Here is a 25,022-nt window from a genome sequence, read left to right on the forward strand (position 1 = left end):
AATGCGCAAGCTTGTCCTTTTCTGTCCAACAGCTGATAATGTCAGGGGAGAGGTTTGGATACATTGATGTATTCCTGATGTAACTACATGACAGATCAGTGTTACCAAAAGCTCTAAAGACCAAACCTTGTTCAAGGATGAGGCTGTGAAGGTACAGGCAGGCATAAGAACATAGCCATCATAATCTATTTGGTTTTAACTGTTGTTTGAACTTGTTTTGCAGCCATTATTGTTGCAGCAAAGTCTAATAAATCACACTGGAGTGGACTGAGCCAACATATTTCATCCTGGCGTGAACAGGTCAGGCCAGATGTAGCTGCTTCACATTGCAGTGGTTAATTATCTCTCTGGATATCTTCCTCAATATTTGTTTCTTGACATGGATGAAGTTGAGCCTAGTTCCAGACCTTCACATCACAGCCACATTACATTAAGTGTTTTATAGTATACGGTGCAGACAGATAGAACATGAAGAACCAGATGGGAGTGCAAGCAGGAGTTTTGACCTGGATGTAGTTACTCCTTAAAGACAGAGTTCCTCAGAACAAATATTTAGCTTAAATCTTTAATGTCTATGAAACTGATCAACCTGAGAAACCGGTTCTGGGGCATTGCGCGTATTAATGGTTTAACTATCAAAAATGCTGCATTCTTAAAGAGTGCTGCAGTACATGCTTTTAGATGGAGCTAATCTTTTTAATGCACTGCTTACATTTTACTGCACACTAAAGTCTTTTGTGAGGCTTAGCCACACCTGAAAGCACAAGCTCTGCCTCACCATATTGTAAAAAAAACATGTTATTTAATGCCTTCACCTTTGGTTATTATTCAGAGCTATTCTCAACACCCACTTCTATTAATTTGTTAGCTAATATAGCTTGCAAACATATGTGTTGTTATAGGTATACATGTGCAACCCTGTCATTTAGAAATGGCACTTATATGCAAATAATTTGCAACAGCAAATATGTTTGGAAGAAACACAATGGCAATGTTTTCAATTAACATAACGAGGAAATAAAGTAAAATGTGAAACAACATTTTGTTTATTTTTTATGATGTCCACTTTTAGTGTTAACAGCATTATTCAATTTTTTCATGGTTATGTTTTATGACACTGGCAGTACTTGGTTAAGCTTAGGGAGAGACTGTGGTCCGTTTTAATACACAAAAGTTTCACAGTGACTTGAGACACGAAGGCATTGGCAGGCTGAATAATGGATTAGTAAGAAAATAGCCCTTCAGGATCAGGCTTCTGTCCCTTCAGCAGTAAAATGGATCTTAAAGCATCTTTTCCCAATTCTAACTCAGAACAAGATCAATCTTAATCTACTCATTAGATGCCTTTGAAACCATTTTCTCAGACTGCCAATAAACACCTACCGCATGTACACACCCACACCCACGCACACACCCACACACTTCTGCAGACAAATTTAACAATGCTTCTCAAGATGACTGATAATCTGTTCATTGGATGTTTTTAGGGAATTTAAGGCTTTTACTGCCAATACACTCTGCTTACTTCTCTATGGCTGGATACGGATACAGAAAAAACACACACACACACACACACACACACACACACACACACAGAGCAATTGACAATAATTTAATCTGATTTCAAGTCAGTATCCCTCCCCCCCACTCTCTCTGTCCCCCGTGTATGACTATGACAAACTGTGGGAAATGTCTTTTTATATATTTGGCATATCTGTTCCTAGTGATTCCCAGCGTTACTGTTCATCTATTTCCCATCACTTTATCCAATTTCATGCAGCTGAATGAGACAATGCAGACATTATCTGACTTTTTTTTTGTCTGCGCCGTCCATGAATTCACAGGCAGCCAAGGCTTCCATTGTGAGAACTCCCGTGTGATGGATCGTAATAGAGGGAGACATTGCACAGTTTTGACATATTGGAAATGCAAGATCAGCTACATTCATTTCTGCAGATGGCTCCCCAATTACATTTAGCTGTCCATGTCACTTGTCATCTCACTGCTGCTGTAATATTATCTGTACAGCAGATGGAACCCATTGCTGTATTGTTAGTTGATTTCACTACTATGCAAATCATATGGTCCTCTTGCACAAACCTGCCCGCAATAGACAACAAGGGCTGGTTATGCTCCACATGCACACACCCACTTTTACGATTTTCAGGCATTAGTAAGAGCACCAACCTCACAGACAGCTTCTGAGTGCCCTTCTGCTTTGATCTTCTACAAAAAATATCAACCATTACTATGTGACAGTGAATGCAGGATATCACTTGTAATATATCACTTGTAATTCCAGGGCTTACCCAGCAGACAGTAGCCTTGCCTTAAAATTAAACTCTAACCTAAAATCTGTCGTTTTAGTATGAAAGACTCAACCACTGTAAAGCTGGAGACATAGCTCTGCAGAGATTACGTTTGCTAAATTAAGTTAGGTTTAAGCGGCCAGTATACTCCATCAAAAGTGCTTGTTGGTTGAATAGCTTCAGGAACCCTAACCACCTTTCCAACATTGTATTACTAGGGAGCTGCGTCTGACCATTTCTGTAACCTACCGGCAGTTCGACATTAACACCCTCTTTTTGCCATGATTGGCCAGTTGTCATGGTGAGCATAGGGCAACAGGAACACAGAATAGGACCCAAATGCAGACGACAGGCGCAGCAGATGCAATTCAGTGGTTCTAAGAAGGTGAGGCAGGCAAGGGTCCAACATAAGCAAACAAATCCAGTATGGAACTGGCAGGAATTCAAAGTCCAATAAAAATGCAGGTAAGGCAGGCAAAGACACGAAGCACACAGCAGTATAACATAAGGAACTGGCAAAGAACAAAGTGAACTAGTGTATGTAATGAAGGCTGATTGGGGAATGGGGTGCAGGTGGGGAGATGAGCACGAAGCTTAGGTTATCGCAGGGCTGATGAGAAATGGGAACAGGTGTGTGGATGGGTGGGGCAGTCAGGTGATGAGAAAGGCAGGGAAGAACATGGCCTGGGAGAACTGAGCAAGGGCTGGAGACAGGGACCAAGGAGAACTGAGGAGCAGATTATGATACAACTACACTAACTTGTGGAACAACTACAAACACTTGATTTCTGACGTAGGCAGGCAACGCTTCTTACGAACTACAGTTGCTCTGATGCTCGGACATAACCTGACCCTTAAACTGATAATTTATCATTTGCATAAACGATAAGTCAGTTTTGTAGGTCAACTTACAACAATTTGTAAAGCTGTGTTGATATTCTTAAAATCTGTAATGGTGGTTTTCTTGGCAGCTGGGGGAAAGAGCTGATAATAAGCACAACACCAGACCCATTTGAGTCAATGGAGGTTGTGCTGGTTCAGCGGACTGGAACCAGGCCAGAAAACTTTTAGAAATCAGGCTATGTCAGCTTGAGTGCATAGAAACTTATCGAACCATCCCTGCATCATGATCCACTTCTTCACTGCCAATCAATATGTCAGACATATTTTTCTGACAAAACATGGCTAAAGGACAGTTTTTCTGACCCATCCCTGTGAAGCTCCACTTGAAGTACAACTTCAAGTCTGATCATAACACAGCGTCCTGCTCTTTGATATGTTGCTTCTGGGGATGGCTGTGAATTGAAGTACAGTCCAAGTTGTCTGAGTTGAGTGGTATCTTCAGGAGTAGGACATAAGAGATTCAGAGATTCACAGTCAGGTCATGTGCATTCAGTACTGGTTCTTACTGTTTTCATGGTGTGTATAAAATGTGTGGGTTTGCTGTATAGTTGGTGAGCTCATTTCCAGGGGTATATAGTTGAGATTCTGTCTGTGCTGCTGTGGCAACACATCTCAAAATAAAGCAAAAGATGTGATTAACTCTGTGTTACAGAAGGTACCATTTTGGATCTTATGATGGTGGAATAATACCTTGCAACCTTTATGTGATTGTCCTGGAGTAAAATACTGTACATAATGCAGTCAAACAGAACCTCATGTGGTTCAGTTGATTTTTATGGTGTTGGACAACAGGGCTGACAGAAAACCACCTCACTGTAAGCATCCCTTGTGGCTCCATGCAGCTTTATATTTATGTTAATTCACATGTTGATTATTTGTGGGGAAAAGGCCAATTGCTTGGTTGCTAACTCGCTAGTAGATGGTGTTGCTGTGCAGTTGATTATTATTTTTGCTAATGTTGTGGTAATTATAGTTTCACAAAACAGCAGGCGTTGAACATGATCTTCTGGGAATCTTCTCACTCCCGGCTCTCTGATCAGCCCAACCCTTCACAATTTTTACCCTCCTCTTCCTGCTTTTTTTAATATGACTGAAACAAAAAGGCCAAAGAAGTTATTGAAACCTAATTTGATTCTGCTTTTTCTTCCAGCTTTTTTGGCCCATTTGTTATTTCTGTACTTTGTTTTCTTGACTGACAGTGAAAACAAATTTGGTGATGCACACGCACCGTCTCTTGTCTTCTTTCCCTTGATTACTGTCGTACATAATCTTCCAAATTGTAGCTCCAAAATCATTAGCGATCTCACTGATCAGTGGTTATTTCATTTCTGTCTGTGTTATTTCACGGACCAGTGGCTCTGCTGCACAGCAGATACGAAATCCTGCTCCAGCATGGCTGCAAGCTGCTGTCAGGTCAGTACATTACATTGCGTTATCATCCCAGGGTTCTTCTTCCTCATCTTCAGAGAAACTAAGCTAAAATTGCAAATTGATGAGGTGGAATTACACAAGGATGAAAACGTATGGATACTGGAAGAGTTACTGCCTCTCCTGGCCTCTCATTTTATCCTCCTTTGGTCGACTGTTATTTAATTGTTTACTTTCCTGTAAAAACACCACCATGTCAAGATCTTTTTTCATAGAGAGGCTGCTGAGGCTTCTTACATGACTCTTTTTCACACCTTCAGGACACACACACACACACACAATTTTGCACACATCTGCTGTATCTCTGTTCTACCATGAATAAGATAAGATAGGACAGAATTTCCACAGGAAAAGCAATAAGAAAATATATCAGTGCATGATTTAAGTTCAACTTTACAAATTGCTACCTCCATTGTGCAAGGTCTATGGCTGTCATGGATGCACTTATTGGTTTTGGGGGCAAACTCAAGTATGTACTGGTTTCTCTTTTACAAACAACCAAGGATGTATGTGCAGCTGGGGAACAGAAAACACATTCCATCTGTCATGACAGCGTATATATGTTAACATGCTACAGTTTTGCAGGTATAGTCTTTACCATGTCCGCCATCTTAGTTTAGCACGTAAGCTTGTTAACATTCGCTAATTACCAAAGTTTAGTCAGACAACTCGGCATTGCCAGAGAAGAGGGAGAGCTGGGAAATTGTGCAATTTAGATAGACCACCAGATTGGGAGGGTGCACTTGGTTAGTGATTATGGAGTGAGGCATGTCATGTGTGTATAACAACGCAGCTCGAGTTGACTGCCTGGGTCCTAGGTGGACCATTGTTATCTATGGAGCCACTGCTAGCATGGCTAAAATGTGTTAATTACAGTCCTGTGCCTGGACACAAAGTTCAGTAAAAAAAAAGTCAGACTTGCCTCACACCAGTCCAACAGTCTGCCCTCTACACCCTTTTGCTTTTTGCACTCTTAACTTCTGGCATTGGCACTGGATGTAAAAACAGATCCGCATTTGGACAAAACATTGTGTCTCTGGTTGTAGAGCACATGTGACTTGAGCCAGATGGGACCAGAGCCACTGTTACCAAATTGAAAGACTTAATGGGTATTTTGTTTTCGATCTTTTCGTCTCCATTTGGAAACTCCACTGCAACCATCATTGGATTTTAAGGGATAATGAGGCTTTGCTGCTGGTATTGATCATAGCAGGGTTGAGGAAGCTCCACCGTGTTACCAGGGCTTATCAACAGAGTTTGTCGAAGATAAGAACTGATGTGAAGAAAAGTCACAAACCAGGAGAGCAGTCCTTTACTCTGGGCATCAAAGTCCTCTTGGATGGTTCTTCTTGAAATTCCTTAAAAATGTCAGAAGGTCTCTCTTCAAGAAAGCCTATTGGCAAGAAGGCCACGGATGAAAATGGCTATAATCTTGGCAGTGCATTAAGCACATCTTAGCAGCCTCACAGAACTGACATCCTCTCCACATGCCATTGTGAGGAAGACAAGACATGTCATCCAGTCAGATGAGTTGGTTCCTGTCTATGATTAGGAGCTGCCACAGGTCCCCCACTATTTGCCCATTACTCAGCCCCAGCAGAGACAGCCAGAGTGTGACAGGTAAGATAGAGCCCCACTGGCCATCAGCGAGAGGTGACTTATTAAAAATAATGACTGGGTGTGTGATGTGATTGATGAGTTCGGGGTGACAGCTGGTAGTTCATAGCTATATCTGGACGCTTTCTGCACACTGACATGACTGACATGCTGGGAGAGACAGAGAGCGAGAGAGAGCTCATTTTAATATTAAAATTTGTCTGCACCTGCAGGAAGAAAGTGTGGTTGAAGGGAAGGAGAGTAATACAATTATTATTCAGGGGGTACAAGATGTTCGACCCAAAGTAGCTTCTCTTTTATTTGATGTCTTTCTGAGTTACCGGCTGAACCTGAGGACCTTGAGTAGTACACTCTATAATTAGTGGCACAGGGCACAGAGTTGTAAGATAAATACATTTTAATGCACCTTTTCTCTTCTTCAATAGAGACATACTACCTTTGAAGCTATGGAGCTTATTGAGCAGACCTTTCTGCTATAGAATACTGAACAGACAGAAGATTGACACATTCTTTTTAAAACCAAAGGGACAATTTTAAGGCTAGAGATGGCTTTTGGCTTTAGAGCACATTTTGGGAAATATGCATATTAGCTTTTTTACTGTGAGTGAGATGAGAGGATTAATATCAAAGTAAACAAAATACACCTTAAAATGCCTCTAAATTTGTAGGTGTCCAATAAACATGATTTGTCTCATTTGTTAAATCTGTACATCAGTAGAATTAGTAGGAGTTATGAGTTGGAACTATTCTTGGTGAACAACAGAAGCAATGACTTTTACATCATCCTGAAGTCTTCTTGTCACAATGAGGTTGCCAGGTATGGTACCACTGTGTTACCAAGACCAAAACCAAAACTTGTGCTCAACCACTTGTCTGGCAACATGAGCTATAGATGCATGTTGCAGCACAGAAGTCCTTAGCAGATGGATAAACAGTTTGTTAAGAAATCCAACACATAACTTCCCCTTAGACTGAAAATAGTTGTTTTTGCATTTCTACCTATCATGTACATGAGCTCCTGTTGGAAATTTACCTTATCTTCCACTTACGTTGCCCACAGCCTGAGAGCTTAGCCAAGCGTGTTGCAAGTTTGATGTTCCTGTTTGTCCCTCATGAGTGATTTTTTGCTTCCCTGGCCTGGGGGGAGAGGCTTGACTCACTCGTAGCTGTAGGAATGGACTATCTGGCTGGTAGGGCCTTTTCTGGCCACCTGCTATTTTCTTTATATAGGCAGTTCAGTTTTTATTTGATGGTGAAAAGGGTGGATGGCATAGTTCCAAATTGTTGCAGAGTCCAAAACAACAAATCACAGTTTTACCATTTTGGGATCATTTCAGTGAGGCACAACTCAGCATCCCCACTGCTGCTCTCCTGGCATCTCCCCCGGTTTGTGTTCACTTAAAAACATCAATACTGATCCTGGATATTGAATTGGTACATCTCTACTTATAAGCCACCATCAAGGATCAGTATTGATGTTATTAAGTGGATCAGGTGTATCGGCCATGACGTGACGTGATTGTAAATGTCATGTATAAAATGTGTTTTCCTTGGCCAACCAAGTTGTTCAAACGCCACCAACACCCTGGGCGTCACGTGACCTTACGTTAAAATTATCGCAATTCACTCTACACGGTGATTTATACAGATCATTGCACTGGTACTTGGTATCTGGCAGGTACCCAGAATTGAGGTTCCAGAATTGGTATCGGGACAGAACATTTTGGATTGGTGTATTCCTGCTAATGACAACTCAGACCTGTCCCCATGTCTGACCTTAGTGCTGACCCACCAGTTATTTCCACACACCCTGGTCAATAACACTGGAAGACATATCATAACAATAACACCATTTTAGGAGGTATTTTCACCCAGAGAGCCAAGCTAGACATTTCTTCCTGCCTCCAGTCTTTATGTTAAACCAGACTAACCACATCCTGAATCCAGCTCTACACACATATGATTTTTATCAATATTCTCATTTGAAAAAAAGAAAATAATCACATTTCCAAAAATGTTGAACAGTCCCTTTTTAAAACTAAATTGAAGTTGATAGTATGACCTTTTTTGGCCAGCCAGGAGCCTCAGTATATGATGATGGATTACACTGCAACGCTGTTGTTAGATCCTGTCCATCCTGATCCAGCCGGGTCCATGCTCTCTTGTTAACTGGACCCTCCACCTGCAGCTTCGTAATGGGTCTGACATGAAACAAAAGCTGATCCTTGAGCTTGGTGGATATTCGGTTTAGACTTTTTATATTAGAAAGGATATTTAAAGCCCAAATGAAATGCCTTTTTAACCCTTTAAGATTATACTTTCAGATACATTTAACAATGTATGCCAAAAAAAATCAATTTCTTAATTTTCAATAAATTTTTCTTCCCGTTAAAAAAATATGCTTACATTAGTATAAACTAACCAATTTCAACCAGTAATATTAAGACATTTCCCCGTCAATCAATCTTAAACTTTAAGCCATGCAGATTGATCTGTTGGCAAGTTAGCAAAAGCCTGGTTTTCTATGGGGCCTTACTATACAAAAGCACGACAATCAGGGTCAGTCCACTATAGCTGCTTGACTGGGGGACAGCTCTACAAGTCCCTCCCGAGCTCCCTGTTTTAACAGGAAATGCGTAAATATGTGGAAGTAAATTGCACTATGATTTCCATTTAATGTGAACTTTAAAGGACTAAAGATAAAAAGAGTTTGATGAGGAGGAGTCTCAGATGCTGGTGAATTTGATTGGAAATCATAGTAGAAGACACACCTGAACACAACAGCTGCCCATCGAAAATCAGTGTGGTAATCGATCAGGTTCTCCCAGTGGTGAAAGCTTATATGTTTCTACAACCACCCTCATGTTAACTTCATTACACCAAATAATTATTCAACACACAATCTGCTGAAGACAATAACCTTGGTCAGAGTTGAGCCACAGGGATTTAATTCACTTTTTCCTTCAATAGGGGTGTTTTTCTTTTGATTCCCGACTATTTTCTCACTTTCTCTATTTCCCTCCTCTCATTTTTACCTCTCTCGCTCTCTTCGCAGTTTTTATCCTCATCTTTCACCCTCCCTTTTCCCTCCTCTGCGAGAGCATAAATACCGCGCTGGCAGCAGTGACTGCAATCCTTTGTGTCCTATCGCCGGATGTGCTGTCTTGTAAAATAAAATATTATTGACTGGCATGGTAAACTTACATTAAGGTGCAATGATAAATGCGTTCCATAAAACTCCCAACACGTCACATAAATGGCGGAATATGTTTAATTATTTTTGGGATGTGAGAATATTTAAGTTTCACAGGAAGCTAGCTTGGCATGCAGGTAGTGGAGTGGCATGCATAAAGCCATAATGATGAGTGAGGCAGCTGTATGTGTGTGTGTGTGCTTAAACCCCTCCTTTCCTAAACTCGGTGCCAACCCTGTCGCTAACGCAGCAGCCCTCTGCATTATTTATCCCCACAGCAGTACAACCACTTCTCGGCAGCGGGGAAAGTGCACACCTTGCAACCCAAAGACTTTTTTCATAAACTTTACTCCTCTCCTCTTCTTTCAGTAAGCCTTGAGGATAAAAGACCCTCTCTGTTCGCTTTCTCTCTTTCTGCTTTGGTTTTATCATAAAACGTCTGCTAAATTCTCTCTTAATGGATATTGATTTGTCAAACAATAACACAAGATCACAATAGACAGCTCATACGAAAGCGGTGTAACCTTGAAACTTGGAGCCACTTCATAAGAACTGATAAAACCCGTTGGCAGACAGTTAAGTTTAACATTTAAATTTACTCTTCCGTTCTTTTCACTTCATGTCCTGCCTGCCAGCAGAGCAAATGGGATGAGTGAGAGAAATGTCTTATTACCTTCTTACTCTATAATGGAAAAATATAAAAGGTGTGACAGTGTAATATCATCCAACAAAAAATAAATACAGATCCCAGGAACATTCCCTGTATTTTTGTGCAAAAGAATGGCTACGTTATAATAGTGCAAGTACAACACAACTGACAGAAAGTTATAGCAAGGTCAGCATGCAGTACCTGATGAACAAGCTCTTCAGGAAACTAGATCCAATCTCAAACGGGCTGTAATATTACAAATGCAATGTACTCATAATCTGGTCTTTCTGTTTATTGATTTAAACAGAAGATGGTCTGTCTGCATCACTGAATCAGCGCAAATAATGAAAAAGATGTTTGAACAGGAGCCATTTGCAAATATGGCAAAGCTCTTCCTTGTGCTAGATAGGGCTTTGCTGTGTCAGTAACATTAAAAGTTGGATTTATAAATATGGTGGTGCACTTCAGGGTATTTTGATGGCTTGGACACTAAATTGGACAGAAGGAGATAAATAAGGGGCCAGTGGGAATGGGAGCACAAAATAAAGAAAAGATAGCATCCCCTTTCTGGAGCAATAAGCTGCCAGTCTTTTGGCATCACGTCAGCAAGCCGTTTGCAAAGCACTGATAACAAAATAGGATTGTATGCAAGAAAGCAAGATGCATTCAGAATGGTAGGGGTCTGTGAGAGTCCAAGATGAAGAGCTTAGTTAGTACTTCAAAGTCAGACATTCAGAGGAACAGCAATTAAAACTTTTCTCCATTCATGCACACATATATTTACAGTTTTTTATTACCAGGGGCATGTTTTATAATCGGATTTGTGGGTGGTCGGTGCAAACAACTGACCTTTCATTATGACAGGAATATACGCTAATGGCCATATCGTTTTTGACTTCTACTCAGTGGGAGGTGGTACACGACAAACAGACGAGGTCATGCCATGTTTGCAGCTCTGCGCTTTACACTTGCAGCTGTGAATACTAATGAGATGTGTTTTGTCAGTCAAAAGTAATTTTAATTGGCAGCAGACCTCCGCGTGCTCTTGCTTGCAGGTCGGCTCTCAGGCCTCTGGCTTGGAAAAGGGTAAACTAATGCGAGTAACCGAGTTTAACTTCTTTGACATTTTATACAATACAGTGTTAAAAATGTAACACCTAGCGTCCACCCCTGTAACAGCCGGTACTTCCTCATAGGACACTGATTGGTCAAGTAAATGGTAAATGGTAAATGGACCTGTACTTGTATAGCACCTTTCTAGTCTTCCGACCACTCAAAGCGCTTTTACACTACATGCCACATTCGCCCTTCCACACACATTCACTCAGCGATGGCAAAGCCCATCGAACAGAAACTAACTCATTCATACACATTCACAAGCAGCAATTTGGGGTTCAGTATCTTGCTCAAGGATACTTCGACATGTGGCGGGAAGAGCCGGCGATCGAACCAACAGCCTTCCAATTAGTGGACGACCCGCTCTGCCTCTGAGCCACAGCCGCCCAGCGCATTGGCCACAAATGCATTGACTGAAGCCTAGCCAGATGGTTTCTCACATGATTTCATGATCTTGTGAGTCCAGCTGCCTTGCAAGGTTAATGAAAACATGGATAAATTAGCACATTATAGATTAATGCTAAAGTAAAAGCAAGCAGTTGTCTATTTACACATCTAACCGACACAGAGCAAAATTGGCATTTCTTTGGAGTCATATCTCTTGCCACCTGAGGAAGGCAAGTCCAATATTCACTCTCCTTTTAACTCTGTTTTGGTCTTGGTTTTGATCACCAGCTTCTAAGGGAAATATCTGTCTCTTTAGCTGCTAAATTTACCAGCTAGTTGCTAACTGTGTTTGAGTTTTTTCACATTAAACTGTTGCCTGCTGCTGGAAACCTTGTAAGTGTGGTAGTAAACCAAAACAGGGAAGTAACAGGCCGTAAATAACAAAACAATGAGCTGAAAGATGCTAAAAAGCTCTGTAGCTTTAATAAAAGCTGAGAGAACACCTTAGGGAGGTTACGTGGACACCAAGTAATCAAATAACTGGTGGAAATCTGTATTGACTCGCTGGCATTGATCAAGTGCCACCCAAGCATAGGTTATCATAGCCTTGTTTATTAATGACAATCTTCTCCTTCACCGACTGAGATGACAACTGGGACACACATCCTCATGCAGACGGTGATAGTCGATATTATCTATTTGCCTTTTCACTGGTGCAATTTACTCGTTAAATGAGAACTGATAAGTCTTTTTACCATTATGCTTTTTTCAGTCAGGGCAGTGTTTCCTCCGCTATTCTACATTTCTGGACAGGTTTGAGAACTCATTACCTTCTCCCATCTGACAGCTCTACCTGAGGCGGCAGATCAGGAGAGAAGTGAGAAAGAGGGAGAGACAGAGGCAGGGTCAGCCATGAGCATTCGCAAAATAACACAACCCCACTGTCAAGGTCTTGTTAGTGTCTTTGTCATCCAGTGACTGAAGAGGAGCCTTTGTGTCTGGCTGAGGTCTAATGGGATGTTGACCCGGCCCTGGTCCTGTCTGTCAAACATCATCACTCTTGACAAAAGACGTGAAAGAGGGGCTAGTAGTGTCCCCATGAAAGCTATTCTTCCCTATATAAGAAATCTGGGGGCGAGAGAGATGTTGACAGTAGACACTTGGGAGCCAATTGCTTAGAAAAGAAAGAAAAAAGCTATCAGTGGTAGAGTCCAAGCAGTGCTTTCATCACACACGCACGCAAATATAATGGAACAGCAAATGATTGTTGGATAATTACGCTTAATGCTATAATCTTCAACCAATTAGCCAGGGAGGGTTAAATGGAACACTTCAATCTCTGGAGGGTTTGGACAGCTGCGTAAATGAAGTTCATCTGAGGCATCATTAGATTTCATTCAGGATTAAGTCAAGGTTATGTGGTCCACGTCAACACACTGTTGTCTGCTAATGAAACTGGATTCTGTGCAGTAAAGTTGTTATCAGACTTTAGGTCACACCACACCATATGAGACCTGTGCGGTGTCTCCTCTGTGCTGAGGAGTGTGTGTGAGTGCAGAATAAATAAAAAAAAATGAAAAAATAAAAACCCCCACCACATCTTGTACCTGCAAACGAGGAGTGATGGTGCCATGAATATTTATCTGCTGCCCTCTTCACAACGCTCCGGCACTCCTAACGTGTCATTTATTTTGTGCAGATACATATCTGTCGGGAGCACCTCTGTTTAGCATAGGTGAATGAACCTGTAATGTGGTACTTCATATTCTTCCGATCTGCGCCACCTCTGTGGCAGTATGGTATTAGGTAGTCGATCAATCATGTCAGTAAACCATCCATGAGAAGGCCAGTGTCAATAAAGGAGGAGGAGCATGAAATGAAAAATCCATCCAATCCAGCACTGAAAACACAGCTACCGGCGGTGCACTTTGCCTTCCATTTTGTTGTTGTCTTTTTCAGCAATATATAACATCAGTGGTAAACATCAGGCAGGTTTCAGTTCCTCGAAAGTGAGGACAAAGTATTTCTTTCTGTAGAGTCTCAGCATCTTTAACCAGTCCTGAACAATCATGGGAGGAGATTTCGTGCAGAGATTAATAATATTTCTGCTTGCAATTAAAGATGGTAGTTTTTAGTAAAAGGCACAAATCCTTTTCTTGTCGACTGGAGTGCCTCTTGATCTTTATTAACACATAATTACCACAATCAGCATTTTTGTTTCCATCTACAAGACAAACAGCTGGGTGTAAGTCTGTAACTGTGATAAAATCCTGTGGGATGGAAGGGAATTTTAACTTAACGTTTTGAATTAGAACTGATCAAGTCACAAGTTGGTTATTTGAGTATAAAGGTGGATATAGCACTATATCCCCTGAATTTGTATTTAATTATCTTTAATAATAGACATTGTCTGACATGATATTTGTTTTCTATTTTGTACATTGCTATATTGTTTCTGTGGATAAATCAAAGCTTCCTGAGTTTCCAAGTCACCAAGTTAATATTGACTCAATCTGTATTAAAATGTAGTAATTATATTAACTCTGACATTGCATGAAGGCTGCATGATTGTTTGGAAGTTGTTGAAAGTCATTCTGGGAGATGGAGGAAACTACTCACTGCATCTGGAAGTCATGTGGATAATGACAAATGAGATTAATTAGGGTCCTTTTTGATTGATTCTGCCTGCACTGTGATCTGATCTTGATATGCAAATCACGCGAGTGGAGCTAGCTGGCTTTTTAACAAATATTGAAGCAATGTTTTATATTCTGAGGAGTTGCTTCGACATGCAAGGGATACTTTTGGGTATCCTTGCTAACTTGGCTAACGTTACTTATTCTGTAAGAAGTTTGGAGAAGCTTACTGTATGGACTCGCAAAAAAGGGTTCGTCTCCTGCTTTTTGTTGTACAGCTTGAGATAGCAGGATGAGGCAGAGCTTGGGGACATGTCCACTTGTTGGCACATTTCTTCCTTCAGAATTTTAAGTTATCCAATCACAGTGTGTGCCAGGTCTGGCTTATCCACTCGTATGCTGATTCTGCATACGTTTCCATTTCCACATTTGCATCAATATGCAATTTTCCTCACTCAGAAAAAATATCCCAATACAGATGCTGTTAGTTTATCGTAAAGTCGGGCTATATTTCAATCTGTAAGTCACTTGAGAACATCATATTGATGTTTGAATTATAATTTTGCTGATAGAAGGCATTGCTGATGTTGGTTTATTAAACCATTTCCATCAGTCACTTCCTTTCAATCAGTCATTGTGGGATCGAAGTGGATGGTAGTTATGGTGATTACTATTCATGAATGGAGACCTCACATCTGCAGTCTCATTTGCACACAAACACACACACAAACACACACACAAACACACACACACACACATACACACACACACACACACACACACACACACACACACACACACACACACACACACACACACACACACATACACATACACATATACTACTCAAAAAAGCAGCCCTGCAATTTTTACTCAATCTATTATTCATAAATGCCTCAAAGCTATTTGGTGGCTCTCGGTGAAGTGGTGGTGGTACAAAGAGACATTAGTGGAGGAAGAAATCGTTCTCTGCACACAGTACCTTTAATAGGACTGTGTTGTATTGTTCACACAGAGACACTACATGGAGAGGATAAAGAGTTTCTATAATGTTTGCTGAAGTCCTGTTGATTTTTGTTGGCTGGTAATGGTAAGGTGCTCTCTGCTTTTAAGCAATTACATTACATTACACTACATTACAATTGCCTCTGGTATTTTTGACCTGTTGCTCCTTTCTGCAGTCTTTACAGTTGCCTGGCTTTACCTAATAAGAGCTGTGCACAATTCAAAAGCTAAAGGCTCCGGCAGAAAGAAAGGTAGATAATGTGAGAGTGAAGGAGAGGGCCTCTCTTGCAGCCTTCATTGCCAAACCGTTTTTCATAGAGATACACTTCACAGTAACACCTGTCACCTACAGTTTTCTATTATTAGTAAACTTTTTGATGTCACCAAGTTGTAACCTTGTGTATACTGACAGACATTTGTGATATTGTTAGAACATACAGGAAATAAAAATAATAAGAATTTTGAATTTCAATTCCAGAAAAACAGTCTTATAAAATGTATATTACATGCAAAATGATGATGATTTCAGAGTGTGTTATCCTAAAAGTAACAATATGTAGAATGCATAGCGAAGGCATGTAGGGACGATGCCTGTAAACAGAAGGAGTGCAATGGAGTAAAGTGTTTGGCTGTTGGAGTGCTATTTTGTTTGAAAGTGATACAACACTTATTCATACTACTCATCATACAGGTACATTTCATTTCATAGTAATAAATTGGCTCCATCGATGGACAATTAGCAAGTGTTTTCACAGTGTGTCTGTCTGTGCATCAAGGTTACTGAGTCATCACTTATCAGTCCTCTCTGTCTCTGTCTCCTTTCAGGTGTTCACCAGGTACGGGAAGTGCTACATGTTCAACGCTGAAGAAGAGGGCAAGACGCTCCGGACCACCATGAAGGGAGGGACGGGAAACGGCCTGGAGATCATGCTGGACATCCAGCAGGACGAGTACCTGCCAGTGTGGGGGGACACAGGTAGGCACGACCACCTGCTCACCTGTCCTGTCTGACTTTGAACAGATCAGAGTTAGGACATGTTGCTCTTCAAATCCCAAATACCACCACCCTTCGCCAAACCTTTCTCCTTCTCTCAGGAAGGAGCCACTCTAAAATAAATGCCTCCTTCTCTTCTTTGCTCTTATCTTGTGCTGCCTTCAAATGGAACTCATGAGGTTGTGTTTTCAACATGTGGTTTAAGTCATGAGATCAGTTGCCAGGTGACTGACAAATAGAATAGACGTTGCCTTGTGGGAGTGTGCACTGGTAGCTGGAGAGGTGCCAGTTTCTCCTCCTCTGCACTGCCCAGGTGCCCTTGAGCAAGGCAACCTAACCCCAAGAAACTGCTCATGGGTGCCGCTAACGTGGCGAGTCCATCACTCCACCATCTCTCTCGCTGTTTGCATGTCCACAAGTGCATGAAGTGTGTATTTCAGTCTGTGTGTGTGTGTGTGTGTGTGTGTGTGTGTGTGTAAGAATAAAAAGAGCGAAAAGAAGAATTTCCCCAATAGGGGATTAATAAAGTATATATATTCTTCTTGTTTCCTTTTCAAAAATTGTTTTGATGATTAGGCCTATTCTTTGTTTTCTGTATTTCAGTTCCAGCCTAGAAATCAGGATGAGCAACAAAAGTGATTCAAATTTCTGTTCATGAAGTTAAGAATATCACGTCTCTGTCTCCTCTCTTTCTTCTTCTCTACTTGTGTTTTTGATTTTGTTATATAATTCCTCCATCAGTAACATTTTGTTACATTTAATGACTTTTACCACCAAACTTGGTGTTGGTGGATTGCTTCAGGTACGCTGAGTGGACCCATACAGAGCCAGCGCAGTTATCCACCAGTCAGTCCTTCCTGTCTTGAACAGCTGTGTACATCCAGACTAGCATAACGTTTGTACCCCACTGAGCCTACTTTTGTCATTCCCGCAAACATCTTGGTTCTAAATGAGCTTCAAGCTCTCGCTTATCATGTAATGTCAAATATAATGCATTTTACAGAGGCTGCAACACGTCACTGGCAACCATAGCCTTCCACAGTGTGCTCCTCTTTCTCATCTCTATCTTTCTTTTTGTCTTTAGTATACTGGCATGTAATGAAATATAGCCGAATATGAGACAATGATGAAAATCAAATAAAATATTTAAAATTGTATTTCCCCAATTGTTTCCCACACAAAGGCTCAGGGACACAAGTATTATTTCATACACTTTATTTAATTTAGCCATAATTAACACAGAAATGAATTGTCCTCCTTATGAAATCACTTCAGGGACAGTTTCACACCCAGAAACTCTTATTACATTTTAAATCAAATAAAGCTCCAGAAACGTGTTATATTTAAAGATGTATCAGATGATCTTTATCAGCTTTGTTTTTTTCAGCTAATTTCCCTCAAACAACTACATTGTTTTGGATATTATACATGTATATCAGGTGAATTAATATGGTTATTGCTATGGTTAACAATTGTTATGTACTGTTCTTTATGACTGTACTCCTGGCAGTGTCCTACCTCCTGAAGGATTTGCTCACACAATCACTAAAAGGCTGATTTGTTTGCACCCTTTTCAGTTCAGTTGAAGCACTTCTTGTTACGCTGTTGAATGAACAACAGGATTATTCTGCCATAGTATTCACTCTCAGTGAGACATTGTCAGTCGCTGCACCTCCAGTTCTGACTGGCTGTGATCATATTTTCCTGTAAACTTCTCAGTGATCATAATACATATTCAAAACCCTTTTAAGTGGAGCCTGTTTGATGATCTTCATTCTAAAGTCGGGCAGCTTTATGTTATCCTCAATACTGATGTGCGTGTGAGAGATCTCTTTAGTGGTGCAGATTTAGTCTTTTCAGGGAGGCTTGCTGCCTGAGTGGTTCCACAGTGAAGCTCATTGAATGGCCGGCTCACGTCTGAACCAGTGGAAGGGCAGACAGGGGAGTTCCCATAGCAGCTAGCCAAGCTACGAGCGGTGCAGCAGATGGACATTATTTACTCTGGACCCAACTTAAGGAAGATCCATCATCAAAAAGTCAGCCTCCTATCAATCCTCCTCATGTTCTTCTATGCACAGCAGGTCCCCCAGCCCCCGGTCCTGAACTCCTGTTGGTTTTATTTCCGTTTGAGCAGGCTGTACTAAAGCCACCACCCTGACAGCATGTGGAGCTCCGTCTCCCGGCAGGCTCCAGTTTCCAGTGCCCTTGTTTATCCCTGCGTGGTTTAATTAGCCCCGATGAGCTGAGTCAGCCTCAGTAGGGAGTGCTGTGTCTCCTTGGCGGAGCCAGGTCCCTGCACTGTGTAGGCATGATGGGCACATACTGCAGGGACTCTTCCCTCATCTCCTCCCACCAATTACCTTTTTTTCCATCCAGCCCCAACACCATCTCCCCTCTTTTCTTATTGTCAGTCATCCAGAGGCCAGCAGTCAGTCTCTTGGGTGCTATTAGGACACAGCTCTGTCCAGGGAGCTGCCACGATATTCCTCTTCACTGTATTGTGATTGACAAACATTAAGAAACAGCATGTTTCATGTTGTGAAAAATTATCAAGACGGATATAAGTTTGAGTGGTGGGAGAAAACAGATGGCCTGTTGCCTAGATACCCATCTTTCTCCTCACTGTGCTGCTGACCAAACTGCCCAATGATGTTACTTCCATACTGTTTTTTGTGTGTAAATTTTAAATATCCACACGAAGGTCACCAGGAAATCAATTTAGCTGATTAAGATTCTAAATCAGAGGATTGTTTGCCCACAAGTGTGTTTCCTTCAATTTCTTATTATATGGAAGCCAGATGAGACAAAGAAGGTTTAACGGATGTCTGCATCTCTGTGAAAACATGTTGCCCTCCCTGGGCTTCAATCCCAAACACAAGCTTTTTGTTTTTGGGATTGCTTATTTCAGAAATGCTCGAGTAGTAACTTGAAATTAATTAAAAGTAGCTCCCAGGACGTGCACGCTGACAAACAGTTTTTGTAATGTAAATTATTTTTTTTTCATCTTTGCACACACTTTCAAATCTTTCATCTTTGGGGGAAAACTCCAGCTACACCTTGACCTTTTTTTAAAAAGTCATCTCGAATTTCGACGTTGGACAGGCCTTTCTGATCTCAGATTTGTCAAGCAGTCTTGATCAAAGTAATCTGCACCCACCACATTTCTCTTCAGCAGTACAGCTACAAAAATGTTTGCAGTGCGGAGAAAAGCCCTTCAAACACATCACAGCCTGTGACAGTGTGAGGAAGTTCTTCTTATATGCACACTAACATCTTTTTTAAAAAATCCTACACGTCACAGAGTTTTATTTTAGATCAAATCAGAACCCAAGTACAGGAACTTAACTTGACCGAAAATCTGAGTTCCCAAGCAACCAGTTACATTGCACTCACCCACTTTCTGTGTATTTTTAACAGAATCATTGATGCAGTGATACAGATTGTGAGAAATATGCAAGAACTTATTGAGTTATTGAACTCTCTGAAAATGAGAGACATGTTACATCGAGTCTCCCTTTTGCTCACTTTGCTCTGTATCTCCCCACCAGCCTCCTTCTGTTTTTCTGTTTTCCGTCAATCCATCATCTCAGATCTTGGCTCCCATTTTATTTGGCAAACAGGCGAGTAAAGTCTGACAAGCATTTGAGTGTAGTGCTAAAATCTCGCCATGCGTCTGTGCTATTTGTGACTGCTGTTATTAAATCAAACAATGGTAAAAAGCACTCTGAGGTTGGATGTTTGTTCAAGAACAGGTTGTGTGCAAGGTGCGAGCAGGAAAATCCTTGAACCTTCTATGTTTTCTACTTATGTCGCTTCCCTTTGTAGTGTTTGGTCGGTGTGTTTTTCTTTTAGTGCAGCAGACAATTTCTCTCATTGGTGAGGACAAATGACTGCACACAGTAGCTGTTTAATATTTAGTATTATCCTAAAATGATGTATTTTTAATTCATGCTGATGTTGGTGAACTTCAGCTGCATGCAGATGAGGGACAAAAGCTTTCTCTGGAAGCAGCTCTCATTTGCTGCTGTTGAGAGGACATTTTCTTTCATTTTCAGTCTTGCTGCAAAATGTGATTTGTCTCTATGGTTGCACAAAGTAAATTTATTAGAACAATAACATTTTGTGCAAACACAATGTCTTAGCTTGGCACGATGTGACAGTTTCTCTGTTGCAGCCTCGGCTTAAGAATTAAGCTGAGATTGGTGTATATGGAAAGTGCCTAATCAAGGTTTGTAGTCAATATTTGAAGTACTACATTTAAAGTGGAACAATGTACCAAACAATAAGCTAAAAGTGGAGAAAGGCAGTGTATTATGAGCAGGGGCTCCAGGGGGAAAAGTTAGGACAATTCCAAGGGCCCATGACTGACAGGGGCCCCAAAAAATAGGTAAAAACTAATATAAAATTATTAAACCATCATCATTCAGTATATATATATTTCAAATATAATAATAAAATTAATGATCTCTTTGTTTTTACTTGTTTTTGGCAGTAAAAGTTAAATATCCCCATCGATCAAAAAGTAAACATGCATATTGCCCGACCACCCCCCTGTATCTGCATGAAATGGTTTGGTTCTGCTTTAGCGCACTTATCAGTGACGGTGTTTATTGCAGTCAGTAGATGCGCCAGAACTACAGTGATCACAATGTTAACTAGTCAATCAAAATCTGGTTTTCAAAAAAGGAAAGAGAGAAAAGAGAGAGTGGAAAGACAAAGGAAAGGATGTCAGTCTGTAACCCAGTGTTTCACCAAGAAAGGAGCCTCTAGTCTGTGAGTGGTATTAACCTGTTGGCTTAATGTCCATAGTGAAATAAGATAGCCAGCTACAGACTAGTGTTAGCCTACATTTAATCACCATTTTATCAGTTCAGGGAAACGTTTAGCAAGATATTCATATTAAATCATTGTCCCTGCCCCTTTTAGCAGACTTAACAACAGGTGAGTCAGCAGCACCCCAGTCTCCCCATCACTGTACCCCTCCTGTCTCCCCATCACTGTGCCCCTCCTGTCCCAGTGAAGAAGCTGAGCAACATTGTGTTCAATGACAGGCCAGTTAGCATCATTGCAGGGAGTCTGTGGGGATTTCTCTGTCTCTCTTGCTCTTTTTACCATTACAAAAAAGAAAATGAAATATTATTATAACACCATAGCCACATGCGCACCAGAGCCAATCACTGCAGAGCCAATCACTGCAGAGCCAATCACTGCAGAGCCCACCCCCACGACACACCTTAAGAAACACGCTGATCTTTACCTGCAGCAGCGCGAGCGGCTTTATACCTGCAGCGGATTTTGCCGGCAGTTGTGGATTACTGAGACTGAACGGGTCCGGACCGAGTCTGTTCCGGTCTGAGGAGATCCGGATACGCGAGGACAACAAACTGGAATCGCAATCTGTAGATGTTCGTCTGTAGCTAGCTGCTGTACCTTCAAACACAACCTCATTTGGCCATCCATGAAAAAGCTACTTAAACTCCCACTTTTCTATAGCGATACATACTTCCTACGGGCACTGCACTAGTAAGTATTAAACTAACAAGGTAGTGTGTCAAAAGGTGGACCTTTTTTGTTATTTTCTCAAAAGGAGGACAAATGAGTGTCTGGCTTAAGGCTGCGCTTGTATCTTATGAGCACGAGATAGCATCTTGTGAGCACGAGAAACGTTTAATTTTTTTTCCCCCCCATGTCCCTTTAGGGGCTCCGTAACAAATTACTTTTTACAGAGAGAAATGAAGCAAGGTAAGGCATTACTTTTTTAAAAAGCAATGAGCAATGTGTTATGCATTACTTTTTTGAGTAACAACCCTAATAATGCACAAGAATAGAAGTCTACAGTGGTCCCGTGAGCTAAACACGCAAACATGCTCACCATGACAATACTAAAATGCTGATATTTACAGCTATTTTTCTATCTTAGAGCCATGAAATGATATAGGAAAATGAAACCGAAAATAACCAGAGAGAACAAAACAAACCTCAAATCATTCAGTAAGTGTAAAATTGTATGTAAGTCAGTGCTTAGATGTTTAATTATGTTATAATTACATGAACACATATTAAGGACATGCTTGTTAAATTCCCTTTGACATGAAATTGTGCTTCAGCTCGCAGTCGCCATATGTTCAACACTCACACTTTCACATTTAACACACACTATAGACCAAGCCTGACATGCCTGATTCTGAAAGTGACAGAAATTGAAATGTGACATGAAAAGAAAGGAGGGAGGTGTGGTGTTGCTGACGAACATGCCTCTAGTTGTTGTATGACTGTGGAGATGGAGAGGAGGATGCAGAGGTGTCTTCAAAAACAAACCCGTACATTAACTCGCACTTTGCAACAATCATTATTTGTTGTTTAAACATGCATACATCAACACTCATCGTGCATGCACGGATCAATTTTTTCATTTACCCCAGTCGATCCTCTCCCCTCTCTCTCTTTCCCACAGTGAGAATCACTGGATATGCTGAAGGAGAAAGGAGATGAAATCAGACCACCGCCTGAATTTATGCACAGTCACAGAAAGCAGCGAGATCTAACTTATGATTGTAGCCACAGATAGCGTCGTAATTTAGTCGGCCTCTCTTTTACTCTGGTGAGTCACTCGAAGCTAAATGAGTGTGATAGTGGTGATGAAATACATAGTAACTACAAATCTACAGAGCTATCTTTGGTTCTGCTGAAACCATGGTCCGGTACAAGCAAGGTTGTTAGCCGTGATCCTCTTCATCATTTATTGAGACGGACAGCTGAACTGAACAAATAAACAGAGCGAGCCCTGTTTGCTCTGATCTCTCACAAAAAACACACTTTAACAACAAACACACTTTAACTCTGTGTCTGCAGACTGTCAGTGCAGTGTGCAAATGTCTAATTTCCTCTCTCAGTAAGAGATTATTGTCATTTTACAACCACACAGGATTTATCTATACTGTAGGATGACCAGTTTATTCAGTGTTCTCTATGTTTGTGCCATCACTGTTGGCTTTGTACGCTGAACACGTTTGCAATAGCATCTGTTTGGTCATCTGCTGCAAGTCTGAGTGTAATGCAGTAAATTTGGATGGAAATTAGAGCTGAAACGATTATAGTAAGGTTTTTGACTTATTGTCAGACAAAACAAGACAGTTGAAGATGTCACATTGGGCTTCAGGAAAGTGTGATGTGTAGTTTTTGCTATTTTCTGACATTTTATGGACCAAAAGATTAATTGATTTGTCTAGAAAATAATTGGTAGTTACAGTCCCAGTAGGAATTTCACCTGTTTTATTTATTTTAGATGCCCAGTGACCCTTTGTGTCGTGACCAAAGTAAAAAGAATTGGACCTAATCCAAAATACACCCATAAAAAACCTACTGTCATGCAGAAATTCACTTTAATGGGAAGAAAGGAGGAAGCCCAATCCGTAATAAATCTGAGAACTGTCACAACCAGTCTGAAATGCATGGATTAGATCCAGACAGACAGACGACAACAACACTGGCATGAACAAGATGAAATAACGAGCAGTCATGGTCGAGTAGCGAGTACACATCTTAAAGGGTCAGGATGTCCCAACTGAAGAGCTTGTTGGATGATTGAACAGTGTCTAAAACCTGTAATAGCTTCCTGACATTTCCTGAAACTCACTTTTGGCATTTCGGCTAAGATGAAGTCTAGTATCTGTTCTTATCAGTTTAATATCTGATATGTCCTCTATTTGGGGACAACAATGGGGGAAGCAAAGGGACTTGGCTTGGGAACCTGAAGGTGCAGAGTGTTAGCTGATGCCAGTTCACCTTCTGGGCACCGCTCAGCAAGGCACTGAATCCCTAACTGCACATCGCGCCCATCACTCCACATTTATGTGTATGTGCATAAACCCTGTGATTGTATTTCGGGCCTACGTGTGTGTAAAAAAGATTCCCTTTGGGGATTAATAAAGTAAATCTTCTAATCACCTTCTTCTTCTAACTTTCCCAAAACCGACAATCCGACATTTGCTTCACACGCTGACAAAGTAAGCAGCGTTTAAACGTCTCCTTCAAGCTCTCTTTATTAATTCTTTACAAGACTACTTCCATCACTTTCCGTTTGTGCAATTGAGTGCAACACTGTAACCTGGAAAGATTGTCTGAACATTTTTAAATGATTATCGTGTCTCGCCCCTCTCTATGACAGCTGGCTTTTCGCCCTGTCGGAAGTGTTGATAGCAGAAGAGCTATTAACACTTCCAACGTGTTTGAACGACACACTGTACAAAGTACTTTGTTTCCAGCATACTCAATATAAAGTAATGCAAAAAACACTTTCCTGATGACTTTGACGCACCCTGTGAATGAACCCAGTAACAGATCCACTCAGGTATTGACACACTGACTCACGGCAATAGAACTAGATCTTACCCAGTCAGATAATGCTGAAAATAATTTTGATCCAGCCCAGCTTGGGGTCTGTTTAGTCTAGAAGCCGGGTGGACTCTTCGCCCCCCTAGCAGGGTTTAGATGCCTCTTCCTGTGTTATGTCATGTTGTTCTGAATATGAAAAACAATCCATGACATTTTCAAAATGCATGTGTTTAAAAGTAGATTTTCACATCATCATTGTGACGCCTTGGTTCATCTTGAATGTCAGCTGTTTTGATGAAAGCAAAAAAGCTTTTCAAATTCAGCCCAGATTGGCTGAGAAATGACATGTTTCTGCTTGAAGTCATGTTCTCTGAATTATATTACCCAGTATCCACTGCAAAGTCCATATATATTCATCCAATGCAGCATGTGGATGTTTATGTTACAGCAA

The 25,022-nt window shown here is 41.0% G+C and overlaps 1 protein-coding gene and 1 pseudogene across 3 annotated transcripts in view; both read left to right on the forward strand.

Moving 5' to 3' along the window:
* Nucleotides 1-25,022, forward strand: part of asic2 (acid-sensing (proton-gated) ion channel 2) — a 339,024-nt gene that overhangs the window by 293,951 nt on the left and 20,051 nt on the right. For all 3 annotated transcript variants that reach the window (XM_051388343.1, XM_051388342.1, XM_051388340.1), the window contains one exon: nucleotides 16,069-16,219. In XM_051388343.1, coding sequence (XP_051244303.1) covers nucleotides 16,069-16,219 — 151 coding nt within the window. The remainder of the gene's footprint in view (nucleotides 1-16,068; nucleotides 16,220-25,022) is intronic.
* LOC127357217 (uncharacterized) lies at nucleotides 23,869-23,969 on the forward strand (annotated as a pseudogene).

Source organism: Dicentrarchus labrax, unplaced genomic scaffold (genome assembly GCF_905237075.1).
Source record: "Dicentrarchus labrax unplaced genomic scaffold, dlabrax2021, whole genome shotgun sequence".
Taxonomy (NCBI): domain Eukaryota; kingdom Metazoa; phylum Chordata; class Actinopteri; family Moronidae; genus Dicentrarchus; species Dicentrarchus labrax.